This window comes from Hylaeus anthracinus, unplaced genomic scaffold (genome assembly GCF_026225885.1).
Source record: "Hylaeus anthracinus isolate JK02 unplaced genomic scaffold, UHH_iyHylAnth1.0_haploid 11985, whole genome shotgun sequence".
Taxonomy (NCBI): domain Eukaryota; kingdom Metazoa; phylum Arthropoda; class Insecta; order Hymenoptera; family Colletidae; genus Hylaeus; species Hylaeus anthracinus.
Window position 1 is genome coordinate 5,333,357 of NW_026534333.1, and position 27,319 is coordinate 5,360,675.

At 45.4% G+C, this 27,319-nt stretch overlaps 2 protein-coding genes and 1 long non-coding RNA gene across 4 annotated transcripts in view; 1 reads left to right on the plus strand and 2 right to left on the minus strand.

Annotated features, from left to right (window-relative positions):
- LOC128886588 (uncharacterized) overlaps window positions 1–27,319 on the plus strand; it is a 67,165-nt gene that overhangs the window by 23,539 nt on the left and 16,307 nt on the right. The gene's annotated exons all lie outside the window — the stretch shown is intronic.
- On the minus strand, window positions 1,242–9,311 carry LOC128886584 (uncharacterized). The gene is made up of 4 exons (XM_054141599.1): window positions 5,567–9,311; window positions 5,353–5,491; window positions 3,216–3,437; window positions 1,242–2,865 (listed from the first exon to the last, which is right to left on the minus strand). The coding sequence occupies exons 2-4, from the start codon at window positions 5,455–5,457 to the stop codon at window positions 2,779–2,781; spliced, it is 414 nt and encodes a 137-aa protein (XP_053997574.1). The 5' UTR covers window positions 5,458–5,491; window positions 5,567–9,311; the 3' UTR covers window positions 1,242–2,778.
- LOC128886572 (junctophilin-1-like) overlaps window positions 12,675–27,319 on the minus strand; it is a 39,799-nt gene continuing 25,154 nt past the window's right edge. Inside the window, exons 4-10 of the mRNA XM_054141567.1 lie at window positions 19,203–19,498; window positions 18,703–18,870; window positions 17,520–18,632; window positions 17,028–17,254; window positions 16,697–16,834; window positions 16,229–16,499; window positions 12,675–14,185 (exon numbers count right to left, since the gene is read on the minus strand). Of these exons, the coding sequence (XP_053997542.1) occupies window positions 14,126–14,185; window positions 16,229–16,499; window positions 16,697–16,834; window positions 17,028–17,254; window positions 17,520–18,632; window positions 18,703–18,870; window positions 19,203–19,498 (2,273 nt within the window). The 3' untranslated portion in view covers window positions 12,675–14,125. The remainder of the gene's footprint in view (window positions 14,186–16,228; window positions 16,500–16,696; window positions 16,835–17,027; window positions 17,255–17,519; window positions 18,633–18,702; window positions 18,871–19,202; window positions 19,499–27,319) is intronic.

Genomic DNA, 27,319 nt, shown 5'->3' on the forward strand with positions numbered 1-27,319 from the left:
TTCGGAAATAATAGAAATGTTGGAAAAGTAACTATGAGACTATTCGTTACAATGGATCAAGGCTTAAGACGTATTTGGTAATGATTTTCAAAATTGTAGGCTTTCATGTTTTAAATTCGTGATTTCATAAATTCAATCTAGGAAAACTTGGATTTAACCGTGACAATACAAAAACTGGACGTTGAAGAAAATCTGATCGATTAAAAATGGGTTTAACGAAGTACTTCTTCTTTCATGATTTGGTTTTAGGGTATTCTTTACATCTCATAGTTCTTCTATTAAATTCCCATTATTTTAAAAGTAGATGACGACTTTTGACAGTCGCTCGCACGCATATTCGAGATGTTACGCGACAGTGTCGGTGTGCATAGATACACAGAGGAAAAATAATCCGTCACCGTAGGATGAAAACAGCGTGTCCTCTACTTCCTTGGAAAAATAGTTTCGAAACGATTCGGTAATCCCGAAACATTCAGACGATTAAACTGCGACGGTCGCGGCGACCCTATACACGTTGTTTCGGTTTTTTTTTTTTTTATTTACAAATTCACCTAGGTATACAAGCTACGCCTGAGGCTAGAAAAAAATGCGATCGCTCGAGCGCAACCAGGTCGATCTCCCGTGTCTCGAATGAGTTCCAGGGACTCGGCAAAGACAAATTTTCTTCGGCGAGGACGCCCGAGGGAAACGGTCGAAAATATGGAATCCTCCATCTTTTTTTTTTTTATTCATCATTGTAAAAAGTCGAAGCGTTCGCTCGATCAGCGAAAAACACGCTCCATTCCTGGATTCAAATACGAATAGTATAGTAAAATTCTTTCCAACCGATATTCGTCGACCGAACGCAAAAATTTCTCGTTCGTGCGAGACTCGTTACGGAGTCGAATTTCTTCGGTGACAAATACAGTTACAAGGAACACCGCCCAACTCTATCTACGTGCAAAATTTCAGAAGAATCGGCTTATGGCTCTTTGTACCAGTCGGAAGGGTCTCTGTACACTGAAGTTGCTCTAATTAATTGTAAATCCATTCGGGTTCTCCTAAAGTGTTGACCTTCTCACGACTCAAGATTTAACGACGAGAAAAATTGAAAAAAAATTCTATAATTTAAAATTTCCATTCAATGTTAAATAAAAATTGCGAGATGTACCTGCACCAAGGTATAAAAATAAACTATACTTCTGCGAGCACAGGGTGTACACAAGCGTTTCGACCGAATTCTGAATCTCACGAGAACCAAGTTTGTTCGTTTTTTAATCATTTACGTCTCCATTCCTTCAAAACGATACAATTCCACCGTGATCGGAGATAAACGAGCTTTTATCGCGAAGCCAACGTTCTCGCTTTTATTTTAAGCGTCGTCGATCGATGGAGAAACCCCGATCGCGCGCTGACCCTAAGTGTAATATAAAAAGTCGGAAAAATGTGTCTATGTACAACAGTTTCGCATGGAAGGCGAAAAGGGACGCTTTGCGAGCGAAGCGATCTCCCATTATACAATTTGCGCGATTACAATTACGCGACTCGATATCCACGTGACACCCACACGATTACATGGACACGGCGTTAACACATGAATACATTATAACCGTTAGTCGCGCAACCCGTGACCGTCCGTCCCTCGGACTCGTACAAAATCGCGACAAACGTCCAGAAACTCGAAACTCGTTGCTTCTTCTAGGCAAAGATGAAGATTAACTCGTAGATGGCCGGAGACTAAAAGATATTGGCCAAGACATTGACAGAACCTACTATTTTTACCAGTGTAACTGCCACGTATCGTCAAATCAGATTCTTTCATTGTCTCTCTCATCGCGGCTGCGAATGTACATCGAAGCGTCGATTTATTTCTAATCAGAGACGAACAAAATTTTATTCACGCGTTCGTCGTGTGCGTTAAATTCCATCGAATGCGATATGTCCCCTTCGAAATTCTGATCCTCGTCCAACCAGCGACGAATAAAAAGTAATCCGTCTTTCGTTCGTCGTTCGAAATTGCCGTCCACGTAAGAATTTCGCTCGTCTCCGATTCTAACCCTATCGCCTATCTAACCCTTGACACAGGACGTGCAAAAACGTTCGAAAATCACCACCGTACCCACGTTCCCCGTTCGAGGATGTCTCGAGCAAAATAGCTCGCGCTACTCTAGCTGTTCTATCGCGTATAAAATTGATATATACCACCTGATCGTCCGCGCTCGAGTCGATCGTCGAAAAAGAAAAGGATAAAGTGTAGAGAGTATTCGTGTGTGCGCACCGTGTTCAGAGCTTGGCGTTGGCCAGCTGTTACAAATATTAATATATTAAAATACTCGGTGTAAAAATAGGTATGATACAGGCGCGCGGGGCACGTCGTCGTCGCGAGTGCCCCGTGTCTCGGACAAAAACGAGCCGTTCCCTTCGTCCTTCGCGAGGAGTCCTGGCCCTCTTCGATCGTCGCGGATGGGAAATCCGCGATTCTCGCGAATACGTCGCTCCTTATCGAAAAAATTCTCTCCGCGAGGCTCTCGTTGTCCGTCGATCCGGTCCCACGCGAATCCTCGAGGTCCTCGCCGTCGGTTCCTTCGCGTCCAACCCTGCGTGGGACCGAGTAAAATCGCTCGAAAGCCGTTTTCAGCGGTTTTGTCCTCGTGATTTTGCGTCGAGGGCACCCTCGCGCCCTCCGGTTCATTGCTCCTCGAGTTCTGGTTTACGGTGACGGCACTGGGGCGTCGCGACGCTCCTCGGGCCTCAGGTCACGTCCACCACGAGTCCGTGAACCCGATCGTCGGCTGGCTGCTACGTCAGCAGCTTGAAGAACATCAGGGCTAGGGATATGTTGATGAACAGCACCAGCATCACGAGCTGCTGCCGGGAGAACCAGTCCTGCGAAATTACGGTTAGAATCAGTCGCGTGTTTCCTGGGGGGGGATCCTCGGTTTAGGCTGTCATAGATCGAAAGAGAGAGATACAGTGATACAGCCAGTCCCATAAGTATTCGTACCTTCTATTGAAGAAATTTGTCATGATAGGTTTGATGTTTCCAAATCAATGTTTCATTATAAATATGTACACGAATAATCTTTAAATATTATAGTGAAAAATTGATTTGAAAACATCAGATCTATCATTTAATTTAGTACTGACTGTAAATCCCAAATGCTAGTCCGAAAAGGGTCAGGATTGGCATGAAACGATCATACGTAGAAATTCGTATGGGTGGTAGAGATACTCACTTTAACCTGAGGACTGACCAAGTAGAGCAAAGGGTTGGCACGGAGCCTTTCGCTCTCGTCGATCTGCCTGCGGATCTCCTCCCTCCTCATGCTGCTCAGAACGCTGACTTCCTCCCTGGAGAGCGGTGCCGTGGCCGTCAGCTGGATGGGCTGCGCCACATCCGGCAGTGACTTCTTTCGTTGAAGGGATATCGCCGCCGCCGCCGCCGCTGCCGGCATCGCCTGCACGAAAAAAGGAAACGAGAAACAAAGAGAGAGAGGTGGCCCTCGGACGCGATCGATCGCGTAAAGCCTTATTTCTAAAGGATGGAAGTGTCAGCCTGACAAAGGGATCACCGAGACGGTATCATCCCAATCGAGATCAACGCAATGCGCAATTGGTCACGCGATCGACAATCATCGTGATGGGGAATTAATTATCCAACTTCCCCTAGTGTTTCAGCGTTAAACATTTCCCTATTAACCCAAAGCAGGTGCTGATATCAAAATACGAAAGTATCGGATTTTATGTATCGATACACCGTGTCCTTATCGGAAAAGCTTCCCACCGACCTCGAGGAATCTCGAGAGCGAATGTTCCCTCTTAGTTCCTACCAACATCTGTCTATTCTCTACAGTAGAACTCCAACGGTAACAACTAAACTTCGTACAAAGTAGATAAATCACCAAACGTAAATAGCAAATATTTCATCTACGTAAGCGATAACTTTTCTACAAATCAACATTTTTCTATCAAACTAGGCATTCTTGTACCGCGACGTGCGCACTTTCTATTAAAGAAATAAAAATTTCTAATCCGCTTTCGAGAAAAATTCAGTCCGTCATCCAGTCGTAACCCCTCTACGAGATTCGAGCTTGAAATTGCGCGTTGCCTCGTCGCACAGTGTCTTTATATGCGCGTTAAATTCGGTGGTGGAAACGAACCAGTCACGCTTTTACGACGTAGGATTCCAGGGAAGTTAGACTTTTATATTCGCTCTCGGATGAAAAGCTGATCTCCGCTGGTTCGTTCCCAAGGTTCGACGGTAACAGTAGCTAAATATCGGTGGGGAACGTCCACGATAACATTCGGGATTATGGTTCCGCTGGTTACAATGATTTCGAGGTTGTAGTTCTGCGTAAAAAATAGCGGCAATTTGTTTGGCGTGGCATCAAGCTCGTGGACGTTTACGTGTTCATTAGTTCCACATTTCGAAGGAGCAGAGAAAACGGGTTGGCGAAGGGAGGAAGACAAGGAATCCTTGGACGAGTTCCAAAACGTGCAGCCTCGCTCGTAATCGGACGTAATAATGATGCAAAGGTCAGGAATCTGGTCCGGATACGTTGACCTTCGACACCAGACTTTCCTCCGTGTTTCGGAGAACGCTCAAAGGCGAGGAGAAATTGATAATACGATCGATTAATTTCGACCAGTGTACTCGTCTTTACTCGCGTGTTTCCAGCTGCGGGTCAGCGAGATTCTAGCCTCTGTCAAGGCTATTTCTCCAAAGCAATATCAGCGAGGAAAAGAAGCCTGACTTCAATTCTCGATGCGTGTTAGCTTTTCTTATCGAGGTTCATGATAATCCCGGAGTATCGACAAGAATCGTCTCGTCGCTCGACGTAACTCGCGCTGCATCTGAAACAGCTGATGCCTTTCGACAGCGTTCGTCGTGATTCGAGCTGTTGGTCTTCGACGTTGAGAGCACCTTCTGCATTGGCTGTCGAAACATAGCATACAGAGTACCCTGAGAAGCCGGTATCGCGATTGGTGTTTCCATTAAATAGAAATGGATGTCACCGACTTGTCCTAGGTTCTTGTAAACATCTCGAGTTAGAGATGAAATGGGTGACAGGTTTTTCTTAGTCCCACGTGGGAATGTGAGCGTATTAGAATCGATGACTACGAGGTTCATAAGTGTTTATATTTCTATTGAATTTTGGAATTCTACAAGCCTTTTAACGTAAAGCTGAATGCTTCCAAGGAGCCAAGATTATCCTGACCCACGTAGGAGACAGTAAACGCGTCAAGATGGTTGGATGAGACGAGTTTGTTAGTACACCTAGTCGAAGAGGTCTGTATAGGTTTTAAGAGAAGACGCATTCGAGCATCGCGACGGGATGAACATTGAGAGGAGCTTTATCGCTCTGTTCGTACCTCCACGGGAGGCGCGACGATCCAGGACTCCGAGGCCCTCCTGGCCATGAGGGCAGGGCTGCATAGTAGCGCCTCCTCCTCCTCGTCAGGCTCTGACCAGAACATCTTAACTCCCTGGGAACCCTTCCTTTCCAAAGTCCTTAACGTTCCCGGATCGATTAGTGAGGATTACCTCCCTTTACCTCGCCCGAAGCACCAGACAATACAGTTTTACCAGCCACAGATTCTTCCTGAACATTTCCACGGCGTTGTTCGCGCGACGCCGCGAATTTTCCTTCGACGAGTCCCAGTTCGGATTGTTTTCTTGAATCGCGACAGCGAAAATGGAAATTCGGAATTCGCCGCCTCCTGGTGAGGAAGCCAGGCCGCAGACTGATCGGCCCTGGCTCGTTCGACCGAAATAGAGAGACGCCCCACTATTTTCACTTTGAAATAGCACCGACGAGCACCGCGTCGCGACGCTCACGGCTGTGGACCGACGACGATGCCAGAGCCTTGTCGATTCGCTGCTCGTTGATTTATGACAGCTTGTCGTCGCGCGGCTCCGCGGTTAGCTTTATTTCGGAGCCGTTTCGCTTTTTCGCGTACGCGCGTCGAATGACAGGTATCGATAGCTATTTTTGGAGCCACATCTCGGGGATGGTGTCGCATTCTCGGCGACAGAAAAGGACGAAACGAGGGTGGTACGCGGAAGGAGGATTTTGAGGAGACGTTGATCTTACTTTCGGGGTCTCGCAAGTGGCTAATTATTTAGTGTCACTGTTGCTACTGTAGATATTAACAAGATTAGGTCTGTTTCTTTATAACACGTTGATTGCCCGATTAATACTATTGGAAATTTCTGCTTCGATACAATTTTCTTTACAGACTATTGGACATTTTCAAGAGTATTAGTCTGGCAGTCGACGTGTTGAGATATAACGACCCGATTACTTTTTGCGTATTCATGTTCGTAAAACTACTTTCTCAAAAAATCTACCAGTGGACCTACCATTATTAAAGGGATCCCCGTCATAGAGAGACAGAGTATCGAAAAGGTCAAGTCCGCCGGTTCTGATTAATTAAAGGCTCGAACAGGTGATTCTCAAGCGGACGGTAAGCAGCGCGTAATGCAGAGGCGGTCGAAGAAAATTCTTCGTGGCCGTTCACGGTCGAAACGCCGACCGGAAATATCGTTACGCAAATAAAGTCGAACTCGCAATTTGCGTTGTCTGATTCACGGTACTGGCATGCGAAATAAATTCGTCGAGGTTTTCGCGAATTCCGTTCCCGTTCTTCGCACGCCAAAATGGGGCTCGGCCCACTTTATTCGTGTTTTCTTGTTTCCTCATTGCGTTTCGCTGTTTCAGGCTTTTTTGAAACGTTCTCAACATCGTAACTTTCATTATTTCGAGTCGGAAACAGAGGATTTTGCAAAACAAACATCGTAGAATGGAGCTGTCGAGCAATAACACGGAACGAGTCGCCAGAAATTGCCGTCCGAAGAAACACCATTTCGACTCTTTTCGTTCGAGGAGTCTTCAGAAGTTTCGTCTTGAAGAAATTCAGGATGAATTGTATCGATCGGCCTCACTTCTTATGGTTTTTTACTTTGCTCCTTCCATTTGCAATTTTCTAGTTTCGAGAGAATTAATTTTGCGTTTCGCGAGGTGGAGCTCCGTGAAACTTTAATTTTGAAGCAGTAATCCTTTGCATGATGCAACGACACGCATAACTTCTGGGAGTCGGTGTTTCCCGTCTCCTCATCCGATGACAGTTACGAAAATATGGCATGTTGTTCCCACGCCAACAGGTATTGTTTCGATGCGTTCATTCGATATAATTTGTCCCTTGGCACGTCCACGGGGACCAATTAAACAACTGTACGTTGTTACGTAAAACGCATAGCGGTTAGATTTTTTCGTTGGCAGAATTCTCGAAAATTTCGACGTGGTACAAGAGGTGCCATTGAACGCGATACTTCGACGCATTGTAGACGCTGTTGTCTATTCTTGCACCCCGAGTCGCGATCACTATGAAATTCGATAAAATCAGTCTGTCCGTGCACGGAATTTTTTTTTTTTTCGATGCAAGGCAATCGAAAATTGGTGTCCGTACTTTAAAACAATTTCTTTTTTCGCGAGAAATAATAATTTGTGTTAAGCAAGAAAGAAGGTGAAGATAAGTCAGAGGTCAAGGGATGTCGAGGTTCCTCCAGATACGTCCTCCTAATCGACATGCTTTAATCTGTCGGCCAATAACAGCTGTTACATCATATACATAAATACATTCAATACATCGAACCAACGTCTGTAGTATCGTTGTGTAATTAACGAGACTTTCCTTCGATTACTCTATGTATCGTTAAAATCGTTTCCTCGGAATGTAACCTGGAAGTACGTAAATCGTCGAGTGCGTGCCTCGGCTACTCTCGTTTATCCACCTGACTTTCTTCTAGCGTGAGACGAAACTCCCTACGTTGATTTTTTTGTTGTCTCTAACACAACACTACGAACCATCTTTATATTAAAATACATGAAATCTCGCTATATATTTCGTTTAAAGTCTCTGTAAATCGTTTCTATAGCCTCACCGAGTACGCCGCGAACGAAACTCGAGCGCTTCGCGATTTTATCCAACGCGAAAACATTTCTGAATCGAGACGAGTCGATCGATTTGCTTGTGGATAAAGAGGATTCGAAATTAATTGTCGCGAATCACGGAATTCGTTCGCGTCGTACTCCATGGAATCGTATTGCATCCCATATTCTCGGTAAAAGACACTTTCGAAAAGCTTGGCACTTGTACAATCCCGACACCAGCTCCGCGTCACACCCGCGAATCCGATATTCTGCATAAAAAATAGTTTGAAAGGTTCGAGGAACTTGAGGGAGAGAATTCAATTCCGACCGAGCTTTGTCCGCGAGATCGTTACAGTATCGCTAATGTTTCCAGGTTCCATTCGTTCGTTATCTCGGTTATCTCGTGATCGTCAGGCTTCTTCCTTTCTTTAGGCACGACCGTTGTTGAGGTACAATTTGCAACCACGTTGAATCGAAAAATTCGTGCGAGCGAACCAACACGAGGATAAGCCCCTCCGGAGTCACCGTCGAGTAAAAAAAGCTCCGATTCACGTTCCCGTTAGAAAGAGATACAAATTTTCGTACAAACTCTTAATTATCATCGGATGTATAGTTTGAGCAACGCGATGTGTTAGAATTCAGCGAAGAGTAGTAATTTTGTTTAGTGATACAGCAATCCCTCGATTCGATTGGTTGACAACGGATGTTTATCGATCGATCCACTTGACAAGATCGAAGGTATCGATTAAAACAATGTTTGTCCGAGAAATGTCTCCCGCCACTGCTTGAATTTTTAAATCTTTTATCACAGTACCATAGAGCATCGGAAACCATAACGTTCTGCGTTGAACATTTCTTTTTTCAATATCTCTTATGGCCCGAGAAATGTTAGCAAATATATGAAGGATGAGAATCTTGCAGCAAGAATAAAAAAATACCTTCTCTCGATGTAACGACGCGAGTGGACTCGACCAGCGTCGCTTTATCGAGGGATTACTGTATATTCGTATATTTAAGAAATTCAACGTGGCGCACGAAAGGCGTTTCGTAATTGTACTGTGAAAAATCTTGATCAAAATAGAGAATCCTGATATATTTATGCTCGTATGCGTGCATGTATGTGCCTGTATGAGAAGTCAGTGGACTGGGCCGTACCTAATGCACAAGATTAATACTTTCCCTCGTCGGGTTTAATTTCGACGTGGAATTTAATGCTTATAGAGGTATATGTCGTATTATCGTTACGTATTCATAATGCACATTTGGTACCGACGTTTGTGCTTCTTGTCTAAAACAAAGATCAACCCCGTCGAGAAACATTGCGCTCCTTGGTTCGATAAACTTTGATCAACGTTCGCAGCAACTCATTTATAAAAATTGCATGTTATAATTGTATATGTAATATATAATAGTAGATAATATATCGTACGATAATATACAATATATCATATTTTGTATGTATATATATAATATGCAATTATATGACCGCAGTCGCGTGAAACTTAAGTGGCTGCTCGGGGCAACTCGATTTCGTCGCGACTAAAATTACGGGTGAAATTTTTAAAAGTGCTAAAAAAATAGTATTCTTGCTTAATTCTCTTACCGTAGAGTAGTAAATTCTTTCGCGGTGTGTTCGAAACAAGGTATGAAAGGTTGGTAATGCGTGATGTAATAAAAAATTATCGTCGTGCAACTTTCGATCTCGAGAGGGTTATCGTCGTCGATCGTTTGTACAGTATTACGACCTAAGTATCTCACACTACATGTCTTTACATACTTATTTCTACGGAATGTGTATACGTACAGGGTGGACCGTTCAAATGGGTGCGCCGGAACATTTTCATTGTTCCTGGTTAAATGAAAAAATTATTCGCGACGAAGTACAAAAGCGCAGACGTAGAACAATGCCTGTTCAATTTGCGTCAAGTAATTCTTTCGTTAGAAATTGAAGTTCCGTTTTGTTATCACAGATATCGAAGACAACTCAATGCATAAAATCGAAACGTTGTCGATAAATTGTTGGTTATCAAGACTGAATTGGTTGTTTTCATGGAACGATGGATTCCTGAATTTAATCTTAAACTGAATTCCAAATGTGTGCCAATTTACGTGGTCCATCCTGTATAACGTGTATGCGTGTATATACATATATAATAGTATCCCATCCTGTGGAACTGGTACAATACATTATAGATTTTACAGAGTGACGCTACGTCATAGAAGCATGCGTTAGAAAAATAATGTCTCTGATCAAAAAACAGGAAAAAACAAGCGGCGTGGAGGTGGAGGATAGAGATTTTCCACGTTAAGTTCGTCGATGTCGACGTGAACGATGGACAGGAGCACGTGACTTTGTCGAAGGGGTTGGAGAATGCGTTCCGACGATCAACCACCCGACAATGGCGGACGAAAAATGAACTCGGAGATGGGGAAAACCTTGCTCGAATAACAGACGACGAACAAAAACACAACGTAGTAATTTATCGTCGTTTATCGAACATGTGGTTTCAACGAGCATCTTTTATTTGATATTCTCTATTTTTTTTTTTTTAACTATCCTTACTCAGGAGGATAGTTCGAAACTTTGATCAAATTCCGAGGATGGATTTAAAGAAGGTGCAGCTTCTCGAGGCCAAGTAGTACTATGTTCCATACTTCAAGTACGACATATCAAATACTAATTACTTGACGAATAACGAAAGCTGCGTGTTTCTTACTCGTTATTCGAGATTTTTGCCCATCTCAGAATGGACTTCAGAATTTGATAAAGAGGAGAAGTGAGGATCAGTGGGGTTTGAGAAAAGAGGGTTGAAAGCTTGTTAGAAATAGGATGAGAAACAGAGTGAGAAATATTTGCAAAAAAGACTTGTCCCCGCCTCCACACCGCACGCGAACCTTACCTTTCGGATTCCTCGAATTGCTTAATTAATGGACGTAACATCATCACGTTACTTTGTTTAATTATTGGACGTAACACCCGTGCGGTAAGTTGAAATCATTTCTGTGCGTGTGTAGACGTGCGTGCCCGTTTCTCGATCGTTTGTTCGATCGATCATCGAGGGTAGGACTATGTCGTATATAGAAAAAGAAAAGTGTGAGAGAAATTAAACGGCGCAAGCGTTACAAAATCTTGCCCCGCCGAGTGCTCTGTTTCGAGGGCAAAATTCTTAATCGAATAACGAAAAAAGTTAGGGATCCATTCCACATCGAATCAAATTTAGAATCGTAATCGTAGAATGGATCGTGCTGTTAGATTTATTCGTTATGCATTATTCGAATAAAATTTTGCCCATGGCGGACACGCACTTCTCTCGTGTCTGTCGTAATTTTGTTCGATATTGCGTTTCGCTGTAATTCTGGGAATGGAGGAACGATTCGAAGTACAAGGACACCATTGTGCATATCGAATAAATTAATTTAGCGAAACGTCTCGCAATTAAGTGTAATTCCCAGTGTACGGCAAATAGTTGGCAGATTTAAATGGTGTTTTATCAAAACGAGAGTCTATAGAATAAGTCGGTTGTTTGTCCATCCTCCATGGAATTATTCGAGTGAATTGCAATACCAACAAATCGAATACAGACCGCGAAAACTCTCACGAATCTCCATTCACCGCTCTTCTACCTCTATTGTGCTTCCCATAAAAAAATAATTTCGTCTGTCTCTGACAAGAAGGCGGAAAGAACGTCGCTCGCTTCGTTCAATGCCCATGTTCAATGCCCATGTTCGATTTAACCCTTTCAGCCTCCAATAATGCTGTACCGAAGGCAATCATTTCCGTACCAGTCTGGGCTCGTTAACCTCTGTCGTTTATATTTAACTCTGAAATGCTATAGCTAGGTACTCCATTATTACTCGTTCATTTTTGTTTCGGTCATTTCTAAGAGTTGGTAGCTGTTAACTTGTTTATGGCAATCATCTGGTAAGGACCTAACAGGTTTGAACTTGCTCTAAGCGTTCGAGTTATTTAAACTCTCATTTTTCATGGGTTGCACAGTTCCTCTTTACAGGTATAGCATCGCAGAGTAAATTAATACCGCTTCTCAGTTTTCTTCCACTAGTTTCTTCGAACAGGTATTTTTACTTTAGGAATACCAAGCAAGCATTGAATTAGGGCTGAAAGGATTAGCTGTCCGTCGATCATCAACGCGAATTATTTAAGTAATAGCTAATAACAATCTACGACCAGGTACGAGTTCTGTCTTCGCTGATGCGCGCCGCGAGAAACTTGGGAATCGGAGTCTCCGGGGCGAGGCTACAGAGAACGTTTGAGCAACCTTCTCCTACAAATATTTCAACGATCCATAGGTCTGGTACTCTCACTCGCGGAATAGCTTTCAGTGGCGCAAGCTAAAACGCCCAGAAAAAATTTCTTTCTCTTTTTCTCTTCGCGGCCTGTTTAAAAAACGAACGTTCGACCGATGCTCGAGCCTCGAAGCGTTTCTGTAGCCTCAGCCAGGAGCTCTGGTCTGGCGCGCACCGCTCCGTCGAGACTAAAGTGTCGATCTGAAAATATTTTCTCCTTCGGCGCATACCAAACAATGGTTCCGGTCTCTGTTTCCGTCCGCGAGTCGCCCACGGACGTTTGTGTAAACTGTGAGATGCCCGTCGACTAAACCGTCACCCTGTACAGGGTATCTCAACGATCGTAGTGTTCTTCATGCGTGCATGGTTCGAAAACGTGGGACACATTTTTATTGTAGCTACTTCGGTTACCGAGGGAACTTGTATTCAAAATCTGTCGGATTTTCACATTACTCAGCTTGTTATTTTACGTAGTTTTTCAGCCTGGAAAGCTTAATTGCCAAGACTGCGGTGGTAGTCTGTATGCAACACGTGACAACATCTTGGAAAATGACTTAATAGTAATTCTACGGAATCCTTTTGGTAATAATAAGCATCTGTATTTGTTCACCGGGCGGGGTGGATTCTAAATTATACAAAAAACGTCCATATCCAACAGATTTTCAATTTCCTCGAGATCGCGAGGTCAAACAAAAAATATTCATTCCACATTTTCGACTCGTTGTCGCATATGGAATCGCCTTACTTTCAGTTGGCCACCCTGTATAGAACGCAACGAGTCTCGTTTCAAACATTCGAGCGAGGGTTCGATCGGTCCGCAGTCTTTGCTGCTGGCGCGAACGTAATCTTTGCTGAAACGCTGGGTCGGTTTGGTCTGGACTTGGGCGTTTAGCTAAACATCATCGTTCGACAACGAGGCGTTATGTAAAATCTGATTTCCGAGTTTCTTTTTCGGGAATGTATACAGGAACGAGCGTTCCGATCGGCTGGTTAATGGTTCGTCGAAGCTCGAGAGACTGTCCGAAGCCTCGAACGGGAGCAGACCCTGGATTCTCCGGCGAATACAAGATACACCTTTCAACGTCGGCTCTGGAACGTTGCAAGTTTACCTTAATGGCTCGTCGGGGCTGGATTTCACAGTCAACAAGCTTACCGCCCGAGCAGCTTCGAAATTGGCTCGCTTGCACGGGCAACGTTACATCCCGAGCGACATTAAGCTCTGTGTGCCATGGGCACATAGCTGCGCGAGCCTCGCACATTTGCGCCCGTATTTATGCAACCATAGCAAATTACAGCAAACTCGTGCAGTTTATTCTGGCCTTTCGTTTGCGTTGAAGTTAAGGAAGTTACGTTTTGCGTTAAATCCGCGATTACGCCTCTGAAATTGTCAAAAATTCAAGAACTGGTCGTCTCCATATTTGCCCACAAAATTTAAAAACTACCGACACTATCGTTTAGGGCGAATTGTCATTTGTACACGCGAGGAAAGACCAGTTTTCCTCGAAAACTGCACTATATGGATTTTTTAAATATTTTTTTCATACTAATTGTAGTCCAAGCTAATCCCAAAAATTAAATTACGTTAGTACGAGACAAAAAAATAATGTTAAAATAATGAAACACGGACGCAAGCGTTTAAGGTGCATCGCGTGAAATCCACCAGGTATCTCGATCTCAATCGCTAAGATTAGCTTTACTAAACAGCCCCGTTAATGTTGTTCCAGTCCCCCTTTCCCCGTCCCGATGTTATCAGGCGCACCAGCCGTTTTCATCCCCATTTTCGTCGCTGAGACATCCAGGATCCAGTTCGCGAACCGTCTCTCGGCTCTCGTTGATCGCGAAACGCGGCGCCAAGCTTCGTTACTCTCGCTGTCGCAGTGTGTACATTATTATTATTATACTTATACTCATAGGGTTGCGCGGCCCTTTGGCGTTGCGGCGAAGGCGGGGACCGTCCGGCCTGCGTCCTGGGATGGCATGCACAGAACACAGCACAAAATGCCACACAGTTACACAGAGACAGACAAATCGACAGAGAAGAAAAAGATACAGATAAAGAAAACGGGGGTTGGTGGGATTGCGGGGCGAGGAGGGTGGGCAGGTGATTAATATTCGTATCGGTGCTAGGGAGGTTAGACGCGTTAGGGGGTGGATCAGTGGCGTTTAGATGAGTAGACGTTGGAGAATGGTGTCCTCCTTCGATACCCTTGGTCGACGGGATGTTCGAGGCTCGTGAGACGGAGAATTAAAAATAGAGGTAGTTCATGATCCAAGCGTTTAGTTTATTAGAATGGTTCTCAAGAAATGTCCATGTTTAGAAAGAATTTTTCATTAGCCAGTGCACAGTACCTTTACTGAGTTTACAGTGGGTACAGTTTCCACAAAAATTTGTTTGGGAAATGGATCGGTGTACGAATACATTCTACGTTCACCGTATATCGACAAAGTCATCGAGAATTTGATCTCTAGTTGGCCAAGTCCTCGTCGAGAACTTGAAATAACTACAAAAAACAGCTAATAACTATAAAACGATGCATATCAAAACAACTACGGTATCGTCTAACCTTCTATCATAGAAAATTGCGGAAGTAAAAATGAAAAAGATATAGCTTCTACGATAACTACGGAGTATCGACGCGATAAAATTCGGGAACGTTTTAATAAATTGAACGCTTTCGGCCACGAACGACTTCGATTTTCATCCTCGACGATCGAGCGATTCTTGCGATTAATGACTTTGATTGGACGAGAAATGCCGATCGTGGAGAAAATCGGAACGCGGGAGTGCACACCTAATTACGTTCGCTAGGCTAGTAGACTACTATGCTAGTAGAAAATATGACGAGGCAGAGTCGAGGAATCGAATGGTCCAGACACAGATCTGCGAAACCGTCGGGAGTTTTCGGTAAAAGCATTTGGCCTACGTGATCGGTGAAATTCTCCGGTTTAGGTGGCTCGCTGAACGATTACGTCGCCGCGATGGTATTTCCTTTCGTGAGAAAACTCTCTCTCCGACCGCGAGATATAGGTGGCTATAAATTCGTAAACCGTGTTCTCGCGGGAAGCGTGAATGAACGAGTAACAGCGAACGATTGTTATCTTGTTTAACGTTCAGGGGGTATTTTTGTACGACACTCCGCGGAAAACCGTCTCGTCGCCCGTTTCGCCGAAAAGACCCGTCCGTGGCGAACAGAGGAAACTTTGGTGAGTAGACTCGTGATAAACGCCTAAATGATGCACTAAAGGGAGACCGGGCGGAAAAGAAGTTACGAGTTTGGATCCTTCGCATAGTTCGACGCTCGTGGTAACTGGGAGGAATGCGCGTAATACGTTCGATTAAAATACGTGTCACAACCAGGGTGTGAAATTCTTTGGAATATAATATAAAGTGTAATGTACAAAGGAAGATACATGTTACGATAAACGTGTGGGGTACAAAGTTGCAAACATAGAGTATACGATATTAATAGTCATGGTTGACAGCCAAAGGGAAAATTTACGCGTGCTAGACATGTATGAAAACAAAAGTGTCGAAAATGCAATATAAATCTCCAAATGTACAGGTCTCCTGAATGGTATGCATAACATTCTATAAACATTCTAAAAACTACAGGAAAGAAACACTCGATTCTCTAGATTTGATTTCGAACGTGTCCCATCAAATCAGCCTAATTACACCGTTTCATTTGTTCATTCGATGAATAAGCTTTCGCGAAAGTTCACGACTAAACAAGAGCGTCGTCTAAACCGTCTAAGTCTAAGGTTTATTCAATTTATTGTTTTCCGTCTGGCCCGAGGCAGGCGTCCGTCGAAGTCTAAACTACCCATCCTCGAACTGGAATAAAAATATTTATCCATCGCGTCGAGAGATCCGAAACACTCGCAACTCCTTTTTCGAGGCTCGTGACGCAAGTGCCAGGACGACGGTGTTGCGTGACGTATAGAGAAAAAAGGAATATAAATATAATACCTATATCGTTGATAGTAACTACGAAAAGAGGAAAACTCACCTTCGGCATACCGCCACCCCCGCCGCCACCGCCGCCGCCACCACCACCGGATGCGATCGAGCCGCGTCCGGGAGTGACGTAGAGGCTCTCTGTACGCTTAGGCTGTCCCTGGCTCGGCAGGATGTCCTGTCCAAGGCCGCGATTCTTGAGCAGAGCCCCCTCGAATTGGCTGGAGGTCGAGGCGGCGTATGTCGGCGTCGCGGTGCCGCTTCCCACCACGGATCCGTTCAGCGGAGTGCCCGAGCGAATCGCGCTTGGTGCTCTCGTTGATCTGCGTTCAAAGACGACGCGTCAATCGGGATCGTTATCGTTATCGAATGAAGGGTTTTCATTTGTTGGCGTATACGTGGAGTATGCCAGTGTTACTTTAGGGAACCACAGAGTCCTTTTCCCGAGATAAAATTGAAAATTCACGATGTCAGGATCGCGTAACAGTTTTGAATCGAAGTCGAGGAACGCTTTAATCACCTGTCGAGCATATCTTGGGGCGGATTCGTGATGGTTTTATCGACGGACGGCTGTCTCGATCCAGTCAACCGGGAATGCGCTCTGGCGTAGCGGTCTACGGAACTGTCGCGGCTGGGCGGCCTCTTGTAATGGTCTAATCTGTAAAAAGATAAATCGAAATCCATCCGGTTAAATACTCGCCGTTCGAAATCGCGAGGAAGCGATCCGTTTCCAAATGCAAGTGAAACCATCGATCTCTAGAGCCACTGAAAACTCGACTCTAGGTTCCACTTGAATTGTATCGCGTTTGGATCTTCGATTCAATTAATTTCTTGACTGATTAACTCGAGACCTGTCGTTTAGCGTTTGCCCAATGGTGCCGGGTCGATCCTGAGGCGTCAAGATCCTGCTATTCCTTCGTATACTCGTTGAACTCGGTGGTCGTTGCGGGTCCCCGTCAGGTTGGTATTGTTGTGGAATTTGCGTTTGTTGTTGGGGCGGTGGTTGTTGCTGCTGGCCGTAAAGTTGCTGCGAATTGTACTGGTTCATTTGTCCTGGACCGTACTGATTCGGCATCGTCTGCAACGACGGGATAGAGTCGATTTTAATGTTTGCTCGAAGGGACACAGGTAAACGAAACGGCGTAAAAAGAGTCACGAAGCAGTTCCTTGGTTAACCGTGTGGTCGTTGGGACATTAGCCTTCGGGAACACGTGCGCCCTAACGGTTAGGTATCGGGGGGCTAAAACAACACTGGTCAGTAGGCGGACGTCGATGAGTGATCATTCGGGGCATTATCGTGAGAAAAAGGGGGAAAACGCAAAAAATCGAATTAGATTCGTCACCTGCTGATTCGGATAAGCCTGCATATTCTGGTAGCCTTGCGGGCTAACCGGCTGCTGTTGATACGAATACTGATCGGCCTGAGGTGGACTCATAGGCTGGTACTGCGGCTGACCGTACGGACTACCCTGAACAGGGAACTGATTTTGCGGGGCGTACGGGCTACCCTGAAACTGGCCCATTTGCTGATACTGATTCGGTATACTGTTAGGATACTGGCCCTGTTGGAGAGGATTCTGAGCCATCGGCTGGGGGTACTGCGTTTGGTAAGGGTTCTGATCGCTCAGGGTAGTCTGATTCAACTGACTCAGTGGCAACTGGTTGATGAGCTGAGCGGGAGTCACCTGAGTCGGTATCTGATCGTGCGTGAGCTGGTTCTGCGGCAGGGGGTTCTGCGGCATCTGGTTCTGGAGCAGTTGATTCTGCATCATCTGATTCTGCGGCTTCATGCTGGCCCTCCTGATCGATTGCATCACGTTGCTCGCGGTGGAAGTCGCCGACGTGGCCGTTGTCGAGGTCGGCTCGCCCGTCGAGGTGGGACCCTTCGTTGAACCTGGCTGATCCACGCTGGCCGACTTGTGAAGGATGCTCTTCGCAGGCACTGTGTCCTGAGGAGGCGGCACGTACTTTGGTATCTCTCTGTTCCGTAACCTCTCCAATCCAGGTTGCCTGAAGTCCGGAGCGAATTGCTTCGCTGTTTGTTGCGCCAACTCGGAGTCCTCCCTCGCGTGCTCGGCGGCGATGTCTGCCAGCTCGGCTCTGCCGCGCGCTGTCGCTGTTCTCGAGATGGCGATGTCGGCTTTCTGAAGAGCGATCTTGCTGGCTCTTTGAGCAGCGTTCACCGCTGCCTCTATCCTCTCGCGAAACTTTGCTGATCTTATGAGGAACAGGTGCTTCTTCTTCTGGCTGGTGATCAGGACGTTGTTCTTGTACTTGCCCTCCTCCTTGGTGCCGTCGCGAAACGTCGTCACGCCGTAGCCGTACTTTCGATTGTTGAACCACTCGCCTTCGTAGCGCAGCCCGTCGCTGCGCTCCGATATACCGAAGCCTGTCCTCCTGTCGTTCTTCCACTCGCCCAGGTAGGTCTCGGTCACGGAGGCGTCCATCTGTTCGTCCTGAGAACAAAAGTGTTTGTATAAAAGGACTCTAGTTACAGTGCCACTGTACCACTCGAAAGAGACTCACCTCGATGACAAAGGACGCGTTACTGTCCGTGTGGACGGACGCCGATGCTTGACTCTGCGAGCTCTCCGTCGACATCCACGACGCCGAGCTAGCGTTGCTTCTAATACTGCCCCCGGTGCCGCGCTTTTCTAGGTCGCCCGTGCTCCTTTGTTTTCGGATTTTTAGACCCTGGAATTGTTTTCATCCTTCAAACGTCTGTCGCGCTTGAAAGTTCATCGCGAGGGATTCAGTTTTAGGCAGAGAATACGAATCGACGCGCGAGCTCGTTGATTGGGGGAAGAGGGAGCGTTAACACGCTGTTGGCCGCCAATTTTACACAGAAGCGACTCGATGTCGTTGAATTTAAATGAAATATTTCTCATACACGATGAGCAATATTTTTGCAATATTTTATGTCGTCCTGGGTTTCATAAACTGAAATAGATGATACAGGTGCAAACACGAGTCAACTCGTGACCGGTCAACAATGTGTTAATGACAGGATCGAAAGTAGGCTTTACCGAGAGGATGCCCTTCTTCAAGGACTTCTCTGTGAGGCTTTTCCTCCGCGCAGGAGGGTCGTCGCTCCTGGCCTTCAACACGAAACCACCCCTGCTGTCGTCCACCCGACGATCCCTTCTGTCCGTTGGTTCCGGGGTCGGGGCTGTCGGTCCACCGCCATCCGCGCTCCTCAAGGATGTTAGAGAAGCCCTGACTTGCTTCGACGGTTTGTAGTGACTCGCTAAACCGAACGGGGCGCTGGCTCTCACGCCGTATCCGTGTCTCATCCCGCGGTACCATTGACCTTGATACGTGCCTGCAAAAAGATCACCCTTCCGTTAATCAGTTGACCTTAATCACTCTCGTATCGCTGAAACGATCTCCCGCCTTGTTATTCCTGAGATCGTCTCGACAAATTTAATCTGTGTAGGTCACTGGCTCGCGAGGGAGCATCGGGGACTGTCTGCATTAACCCTTTCCACTCGAAGTCTTTCTTCGAGTTTCAAAGAAATTACACCTAAAGAAACATTACTGCTGATAGATTTGCTGCGTGGAACTTAGCGGTGACTGAGAGATGTGCACTTGGTAGCAAGGTCCATTACTTCTATCAAAACGTGACAGTGCTTCGAAATGTCCCGCCTGAGTCACGCGGTCCACGCGCGAAACAAAACGTGTTACAGGGATGGAATTGCCCTGAGAGACGTGTGGGTGAGTGCCTCTTCGGGGAAAATGTAAATTCCTCGTCGATGAGATACCGCAGACCGTCTGCAGACCGCCGGTGTAACCGGATGGACGATGATCGTAAAACCGCGTCATTAACGACCACGCTGCTGTTTCGTGGAAGAATTTCACTCTTTGTTGAACGTTAGGCACTCACGTCTCGCACTCATTCGCCTTTTACTTACCTTCCCTTCTCATCTTGGCTAGCCAATCGCAAATGTTTCAATGGCTATATTCGCATTCAGAGTTTTTACGTATAATTCCGTTTTCTTTCACATATTGCATGCTATCGAACTGTCAATTGCATTGATTTATGGCGTGTGATAATATGGAAATGTATGCAAAATGTATCTAAAATATATTTGATACATAAATATATGAATATTAATGTTTCCTCTTGGGCGAGGACATGCATTTTGGATACTATTATCGCGAATATTTGCCATATTCGCGTACGCCATAAATGCATGAAATTAGCAGTCCACGTATTATTTCCATGTCCTCGCGTTCCACTGTTTTCGCGTTTAGTTTTATTGTTATGTTACGCGAACCTCTTTGGAAAAAGTATTTCGTTACTGGCCGGAACAAAGCATGCGTCGAACAAGCAGTTTTCAGTAGTCGGTAATGATCAACAAAGTGGTCGCGACTCTCGAAAGCGTTTCCACTTCGCGCCGACCCCTCCATTATTCAACCAACAATAAACATCAAAATCTCTTGTATTCGCAAAGCATTAAAAAAGTGTCACGTTTGCAACAGAAACGAAGCATTTCCCTCTTTATGCGAAGAACTACGAGCTTTCGATACGTTCGACGACTCCATCGTCTTTTAGTATGTAGATCAGACTTCCTATCCATTTCCTTCGTACTTTTCATTAGAATTCGTCGAAATCGTTTTACAGACGAATAATGCTTTGTTTGCGATTTTTAGACAGTGCCACAGATTTTGTCCACGTCTCCCTCGATACAGGGCGATCTATCGTGCGTTTAGCGAGGTGGGAGGCTCGTCTCCAGCTGATCGATCGCGCAGCAGCCTCGTTTCAGAAAAGCAACGGCCAGGGGAGAGGGCTAGGGAAATGGAGTCTGCGGACGGGCATTATTGCAGCCGACTGTACGTATGGAAACGGCTGACTCCCTTCCAAGCGGAATATTATTTCGCCAGGCGTTTAAGCAAGTGGGTCACGCCGTGGTTCTCGACACGCTTCGACTGCCGATGCGAGCCTCGAGTCCACGAAATTCCACGCTCGAGTCTAAGCACGCGCCTCCTTCTTTCCACCTTTAATTAATTTCGCCATCGATTCGGCAACCACTTACCCGATCCTCCATCGACGGTTCGTTTTCGCGCCTCGAGTTCAATTCGGCGCCAACGCTTGTATTTGCTCGCCTTCTTTAGAAGATGAGGGCCTTCAAAATATTCTGGAGAATTCAGCGACGGCCCGAGGGTAATTGGCAGTCATTTTGCACGGAGATTGGGTTCGATTGTTTACGCAGGGTGTCACGTTTATATTCGATTTACGGTGCGTGTCTTCCAGATTAAATATTTGGGAGAAATAGAGGAACCACGTTTATATATTCGCAGAATTTTATCCATGACATCACCATTAATCAGCAGTGCTCTCTCGGACGGCATCGTTATTAGTTATTAATTATTTTCTGCTTCATTGTCGAGACACGACGGCACACGTGATAGATCGTTTTGCATCCAATCGATCATCCTGGCTACACTAATCGCTCCGTGGAAAATAGAATCAACCTATATTAGAGGTTTAAAAGCGGGATTAAACTTAAAACAATTATTAACAATGCTTTTGCTCCAAGTTTCACCGACGATTAACCCTCCTCTCCTTAGGTGGGTCCGACCTTACCACCTAAAAACGCATTTGTCACGTACAAATAGGGATATTGCTCACTAAAAAAAACTTCTTTTTTAAAATCAAATTAATTTCTATTTATAACAATTGGGTGATTTCAGTCTGACTGAGTTCAGCTTTTGGCCCGACTGGAGGAGAGAAAGGTTTAAAGAGGAGGCTAATTGTATCGATAAATCAATTTTTTTCTTTCTCCTCTAACATCACAGATCTGTATCTAACATCAGTATGCATTCTCCTGGTTCTATCGTCAAAGTTGAAAAGTAGCAGCAATAAAACGTGATATAGCTTGAATCGGTAAACATTTGCGCAAGATTCGATGAAAATCGGGGCTGTCGGTTAGCAGTGTCCCGTGGCGTAGGGGATCGAGATCAAAGTCGCTGGTAGCAACGGAGACTCGGCTATTCAGGTCAACTCTTGCTCGTCTCTCGGAGACGCCTCGGGGCAAAAAGTCCCGTCGACGACGTCTCGCTGTCCCCGGGTTCTTAACGACTTCGGGGCAGACGTCGCGATACAGGCCACGCGGACACCGTTCGCGGGAAAGTGGTCCTCGTGGTCGAAAAAAAAAAGAAAAAAAAAAAAAGAAATAAAACGTGCGCCCATATCAATTCGTCCTTCCAACGACCCAGATTAATTATTGTCGAGCTTCTAATTTCGCGACGCCCCGTCTGCCCGCCGTCTGTTTCTTTTGGCGCGACGAAAGAGCGAAAGAGCGTTTCTCTCTCACTCGCGGAAACTTTTACTGGTTATTGAATTTCTGTCGACTCGGCTTTTTCCTCTCCCCCCCTTCCCCCTCCCCTCCTCCTCCTCCTCGACGCTTGCTCCATTTCGCGGAGCTCGTTCTCAAGAAGTATCGAATTTCTCGCTTTTGTAGTCCGTTTCCCGACTTTGTTTCGATTCCAGTTTTTACCGATCGCTGTACAACACTTTTTTTGTTATTTTCTCGTTAAAGGAACCGAACGTTCGTACCACTTTCGTTTCTTCGACGCCTCTTCGTGGATTTCCTTCGCGGTGGTGTCGAGTTTCGTGCCTCTAGAGCTGTGCATTGCAAACTTCGTCCCCTTCTTCGAGGAGAAGGTACATTCTTGGATGAGGACATTGTCGTTGAACGTTTCGGGATTGTGCTGTTTTTCGAAACAGTGTTTTCTTTTTCGAGAAGCTGAACGAAGGGTGGGACAATTTTTAGCTGAACCTGTTTCCTACGCGTTACGAGGGCGAGCACCCTTTCTGACTAATATCCGAGGCGTCGAGGTGCAAATTTTAATTCAACGCAAGCTGGATATTACCAGTGCCCGAACACCAGAAGAGGGGAGCATCTCGTGTAAAAATAATCATCGGATGAATTTCGCCGCTGAAAAATTTACGGCCAGTGTCTGCCTTTTTTCCATCCGCCCGTGTATAACCAGAAAATCTTCTCGGCCTACCGTGAATCAGAGATAGAAGGAATTTTATTCTACTCTCTTTACCCTGTACTCCATTTTCACTTGATTATCAAAAATTGGGATTCTCCCTCCATCCTAGTAGACGACCCTATTCTCGACGAGCTTACGAGATACGAGCTTTACGAATTGATCGCAGGGGTGAGTCGTTGCATGATCGCGACGGATAGCGATCGAATAGACATCGATGTCGATGATCGAACGATATTCGAGGAACAGCGAGCGCGTGCTCCACGCATGACGCTCGATAGTACTAAGACATATGACTCATAGAACTTCGTTTATGTGAACAAAATCATGCTTAGACTCGGATATACGATCTCGTAGCTGAGACCTATAATATGTAACCTCCGTAGCTTCTATTATCTTAACCATGACCGAGCTTGGAGGTCCATGGTGAAGGATTCATGAAGAGGATAGCTTGTGTATCTCTGTTATTGTAGAACCTCATTTATACGAACAAAATTAGGCTCAGACTCGAATATACGAACTCGTAGTTGAGTCCAGTACCATCTAGACCTCTGTACCTGAGCTCAGTACCTGCTAGTCCTCCATAGCTGAGCTCAGTATCCTCTAACCCCCTATAGCTGAGCCTAGTAGCCTCTAGCCTCCCATAGCTCGAAGCCTCAAATCTGTTCTCCAGCAGGGTCGAGGACCTTTTCTCATTTGTCTTTTCTTACTGCTAGAGTTTGGTACAGTTTCGCCAAGGATTGAACCTGAATTTCGAACAGTGATCTTTTTGGAAGAGAAATCGGTGGGTTGCGGGTAAACAAAAGTCGTCGTACGGACCTGTCTCGCTACATGGCACTGGCTGGCCCGCCTGAAATAGCGCGGCCACCTTCTGAGATGGTGGTCGCCTACACGTGCAATGGAAATCGCGTTTGTGCCAGTGAGAATTGGCCGTGCGAGTGTATTTCGGTACGCAGCCTCCACCGGATCGTCACCAACCACCCCACGGGCTTGTCGTTCTCATCTGTTTGTTTCTCTCGAATGCTCCTCGATACCTGAACGCACCTTGCCCTGCTGCCAGGTCGGATTTCGCACCTGACCTCGCTCTTTTGTCTACCCTTGTAATCGGATTTCGTGCACCAATTGAACGGAATCGTTCGAGGTGTGTGTCGGGTGAGATTCTGAGGTTGACACCTCGAGAGATTTCCGAGGGAATGTGCGCAAGGACGTAGAGAAATGAATTAATGAATCGTTGAACGGAAGTACAATTTAGAGATGTACGTGTACAGGGTGTTTAACTAGAAAATATTTAGTAGAGAATATTTTAGAGGATGATGTTTACTTTGCCACCTAGGAGGAAGTTATTATAATCGAGACAAACATCAAGCATATTTTTCTTTTCGTAAGAAGAGACTATTTCTGTTTGTAAGTAAAGACAAAATGATTTTTTTTCGTGTCCTTATTTTCGAGCGATAGATCCGAGTGTCTCGGACGAATCGTTCTTCGTTTCAAGGGGAGTACATTTTTAACTACCTATATTGAAAAAATAATTTTTACCAGCCAGGTCGGCGGAATAACTCACTGTCAATCGTCGAGAGGTTCTTTCCCGAGGCGACCAAATAGAACCAAAATTAGATCATCCGAATCCCGGTTATTTCCATCGACTCGTTATCGCGGTATCGTCGATCGCGCCTCGTGGAAGGCCAGGCTATATGAGACCCATTAATTGGTGCGAAAGGCAGCGCGTGCATCGACAACGCGAACGCTTCTGTGTGAGGGAGGAAAGAATAGAGAGAAGCAAAAAGATTGTTCGCGTAAAAAAAAAGACGCTTCTAAAAGCGTAACGAACGTTTTCTCTAGCCCGTAGACGGCGAGTGAAAGCAACAACCGATATCGACATGTCCCGCGTATAATCTCGAAAAATCCATGATCATTTTATTATTTCGAAACATCAGAATTATTTATCTTCATACAGAAATCATGTCTGTATATGGAATATCATTATCGTAATGTATCAGTCTATAAAATTACTGTCGCGCAGGATTACTGTTGAGTAGAACGGTTCGATTGACGATAATTTTCTATAAAACTATTCGTTACGAAAGCTTCGATGATTCAGTGGACATTTTTATCTACACGGGTCTTGTAACATTTATCCCAAAATGATATTAGTAGCTCGGAGGCAGCACTTGAAGCGGTGCGAACGCTTCTGCGTACTTATTATATAAAACTCGGCGAACAGTGAACGTGTTGGTAGCACGACGAGTCGGTTACGTCCCTGGGTGGTTGTAATCAGCAGAGAAGACTGTTGTTCTCCTCGTTTCCTCCCCGGTGGACCTCGAGGGTCGCTCTCGAGGACGAAGCGTAACAGAATTATTTCTCCCCTCAATCGACCGACGCGTCGCATTCCAGCCACTCGTTGCAACTATTCCACTCGTTTCAGACTCTATTACGAATATATTTCCGTCGACTTAATTCTTATGCTCTTTAATATACTTGCAAGTAACACGTAAAATCAGCTGCAGAGATTATTTCTGACAGAGGTCCTTCGTAATAAATTTCTGCCGTCCTTCGAAAGGCCACCCCCCATTAAAATTAATTTGTAAGCTCAATGTATAACTGGCTCTTACGCTCACTGCTTGAATTTATTTGCAAGTTACGCAGAAAGTCAGTTGCAGAGGTCATTTCTGACGGAGGACCTTCGTAATAAATTTCTTCCATTCCCCAAAAGGGCACCACGATTTTTTATGGAATTTTATCAAGAGATCAAATGTTGTGCCGCACCCTGTAAAATTAATACAGCCAATTAATCCGAAAACTAAATGCTCCGACTCTTTCGCAGCGTCTGTTTTCGATCGATCGCCACGTCGAAAGTAACCCCAGAAAATTCTGAAACTCGTCTCCGTCGGAATCCATCGAAGTTTGAGCGTCGATGAAAATTAAGCAACAGACTCGTTTGCGGCGCTTCTTCGCGCGTTTGGCATGTTCCTTCCACCTTGATCCCTCCTCTGCCTGTTCTATCCCCTGGTCACAGCCGTTTTAAGCTTCTTGGTCGAGTTAAGGCACTCTCCAAACGCCATTCCATTTCTCCCGTGGCACGTGGCCGACGCATTTATTTATAAATACCAATGCTCCCGCACACAGCTGGCCATCGCGCGTATTTATGCAAACTCGAGAAACGCTGGCGGGCGAACGATGCGTAAGCCTGACCTCGAGGGGGATGGGGAAGAAAAATCGAGTTGACCTCCTATCAATCCGCAGGCTCTCTCGGCTAATAGAGTTCTTGAACCTTCCACGCCCTCTCGATAAATCGCGGACGAGTTTCACGAGGTTCCCACCTCTCGTCGAGAGCTCGAACGCGTCCCCTTAAAAACTTTGAGGCAGGTCGATTAGTCGCGGAATGTCGAGAGCATTTTTGTTGCGTATCGCGCGCTCGCGAAGCAGACGTGTAGACCTATTTCTGTGTCTTAACGTGTCCTAAATGTTTTGCGCGTTGCTCGTGAGATTTAAGCTGTAAATAGGCAAGAGTATTTGTTTAAATGGAATCGAAGAGCTTGTTTCTCGCGAGGAAAATTAAGGGCTTTTTGTCCCCAACCTTCACTGACCGGTAACTGTTTAATCGGTTGCTATTGTAACTAGCAAGTATTTGTTACTTTGAATTGAGATACTACTAGATGGTTCGATAATTTTTATGATTTATAGATGTCAGTGCTGTTTCAACTGCACGTCAAAGTTGATGTTTTAACTCTACGTTATAGCTGATTGTTTTCGAGGAGGTGTTAATACCAGAACGATAAATGGCCGTTCGGTGTAAACACTTGTTGCGAATCGATTGCTCTGTTGCGGGCTCGTTAATCGTCACCGCGTAACAAATTTACCGAGCCGTTCCCGGAAGTAGCATTTTGACTCAATCGATCAGCCTCCACGATGAGCATAGTATAATCGACTGTTAACCCTTGCAGTATCGAACACTTTCCTGTTACGCGATCAACTGACGGAAAGATACTTTACACCCATCCAATAAATACGTACAATGTCCAACAATTTTTTAAAAGTTTCATGTTGTGTATGTATCTATTCCAGTTTTTAAATTCAACTTACGTAGACATCGAAAGTAATACATGACGCGGGGGTAACATCTAACTTAGGACAGTATTAAAAAAAA

Coding starts and splice junctions, on each gene's coding strand:
- LOC128886584 (XM_054141599.1), bottom strand. CDS start 5,457: ATGTTCTGGTCAGAGCCTGACGAGGAGGAGGAGGCGCTACTATGCAGC. Junction 3,438..5,352: donor TCGTCGCGCCTCCCGTGGAG/GTACGAACAGAG, acceptor TTTTTCGTGCAG/GCGATGCCGGCAGCGGCGGC. Junction 2,866..3,215: donor TGGTCAGTCCTCAGGTTAAA/GTGAGTATCTCT, acceptor GTAATTTCGCAG/GACTGGTTCTCCCGGCAGCA.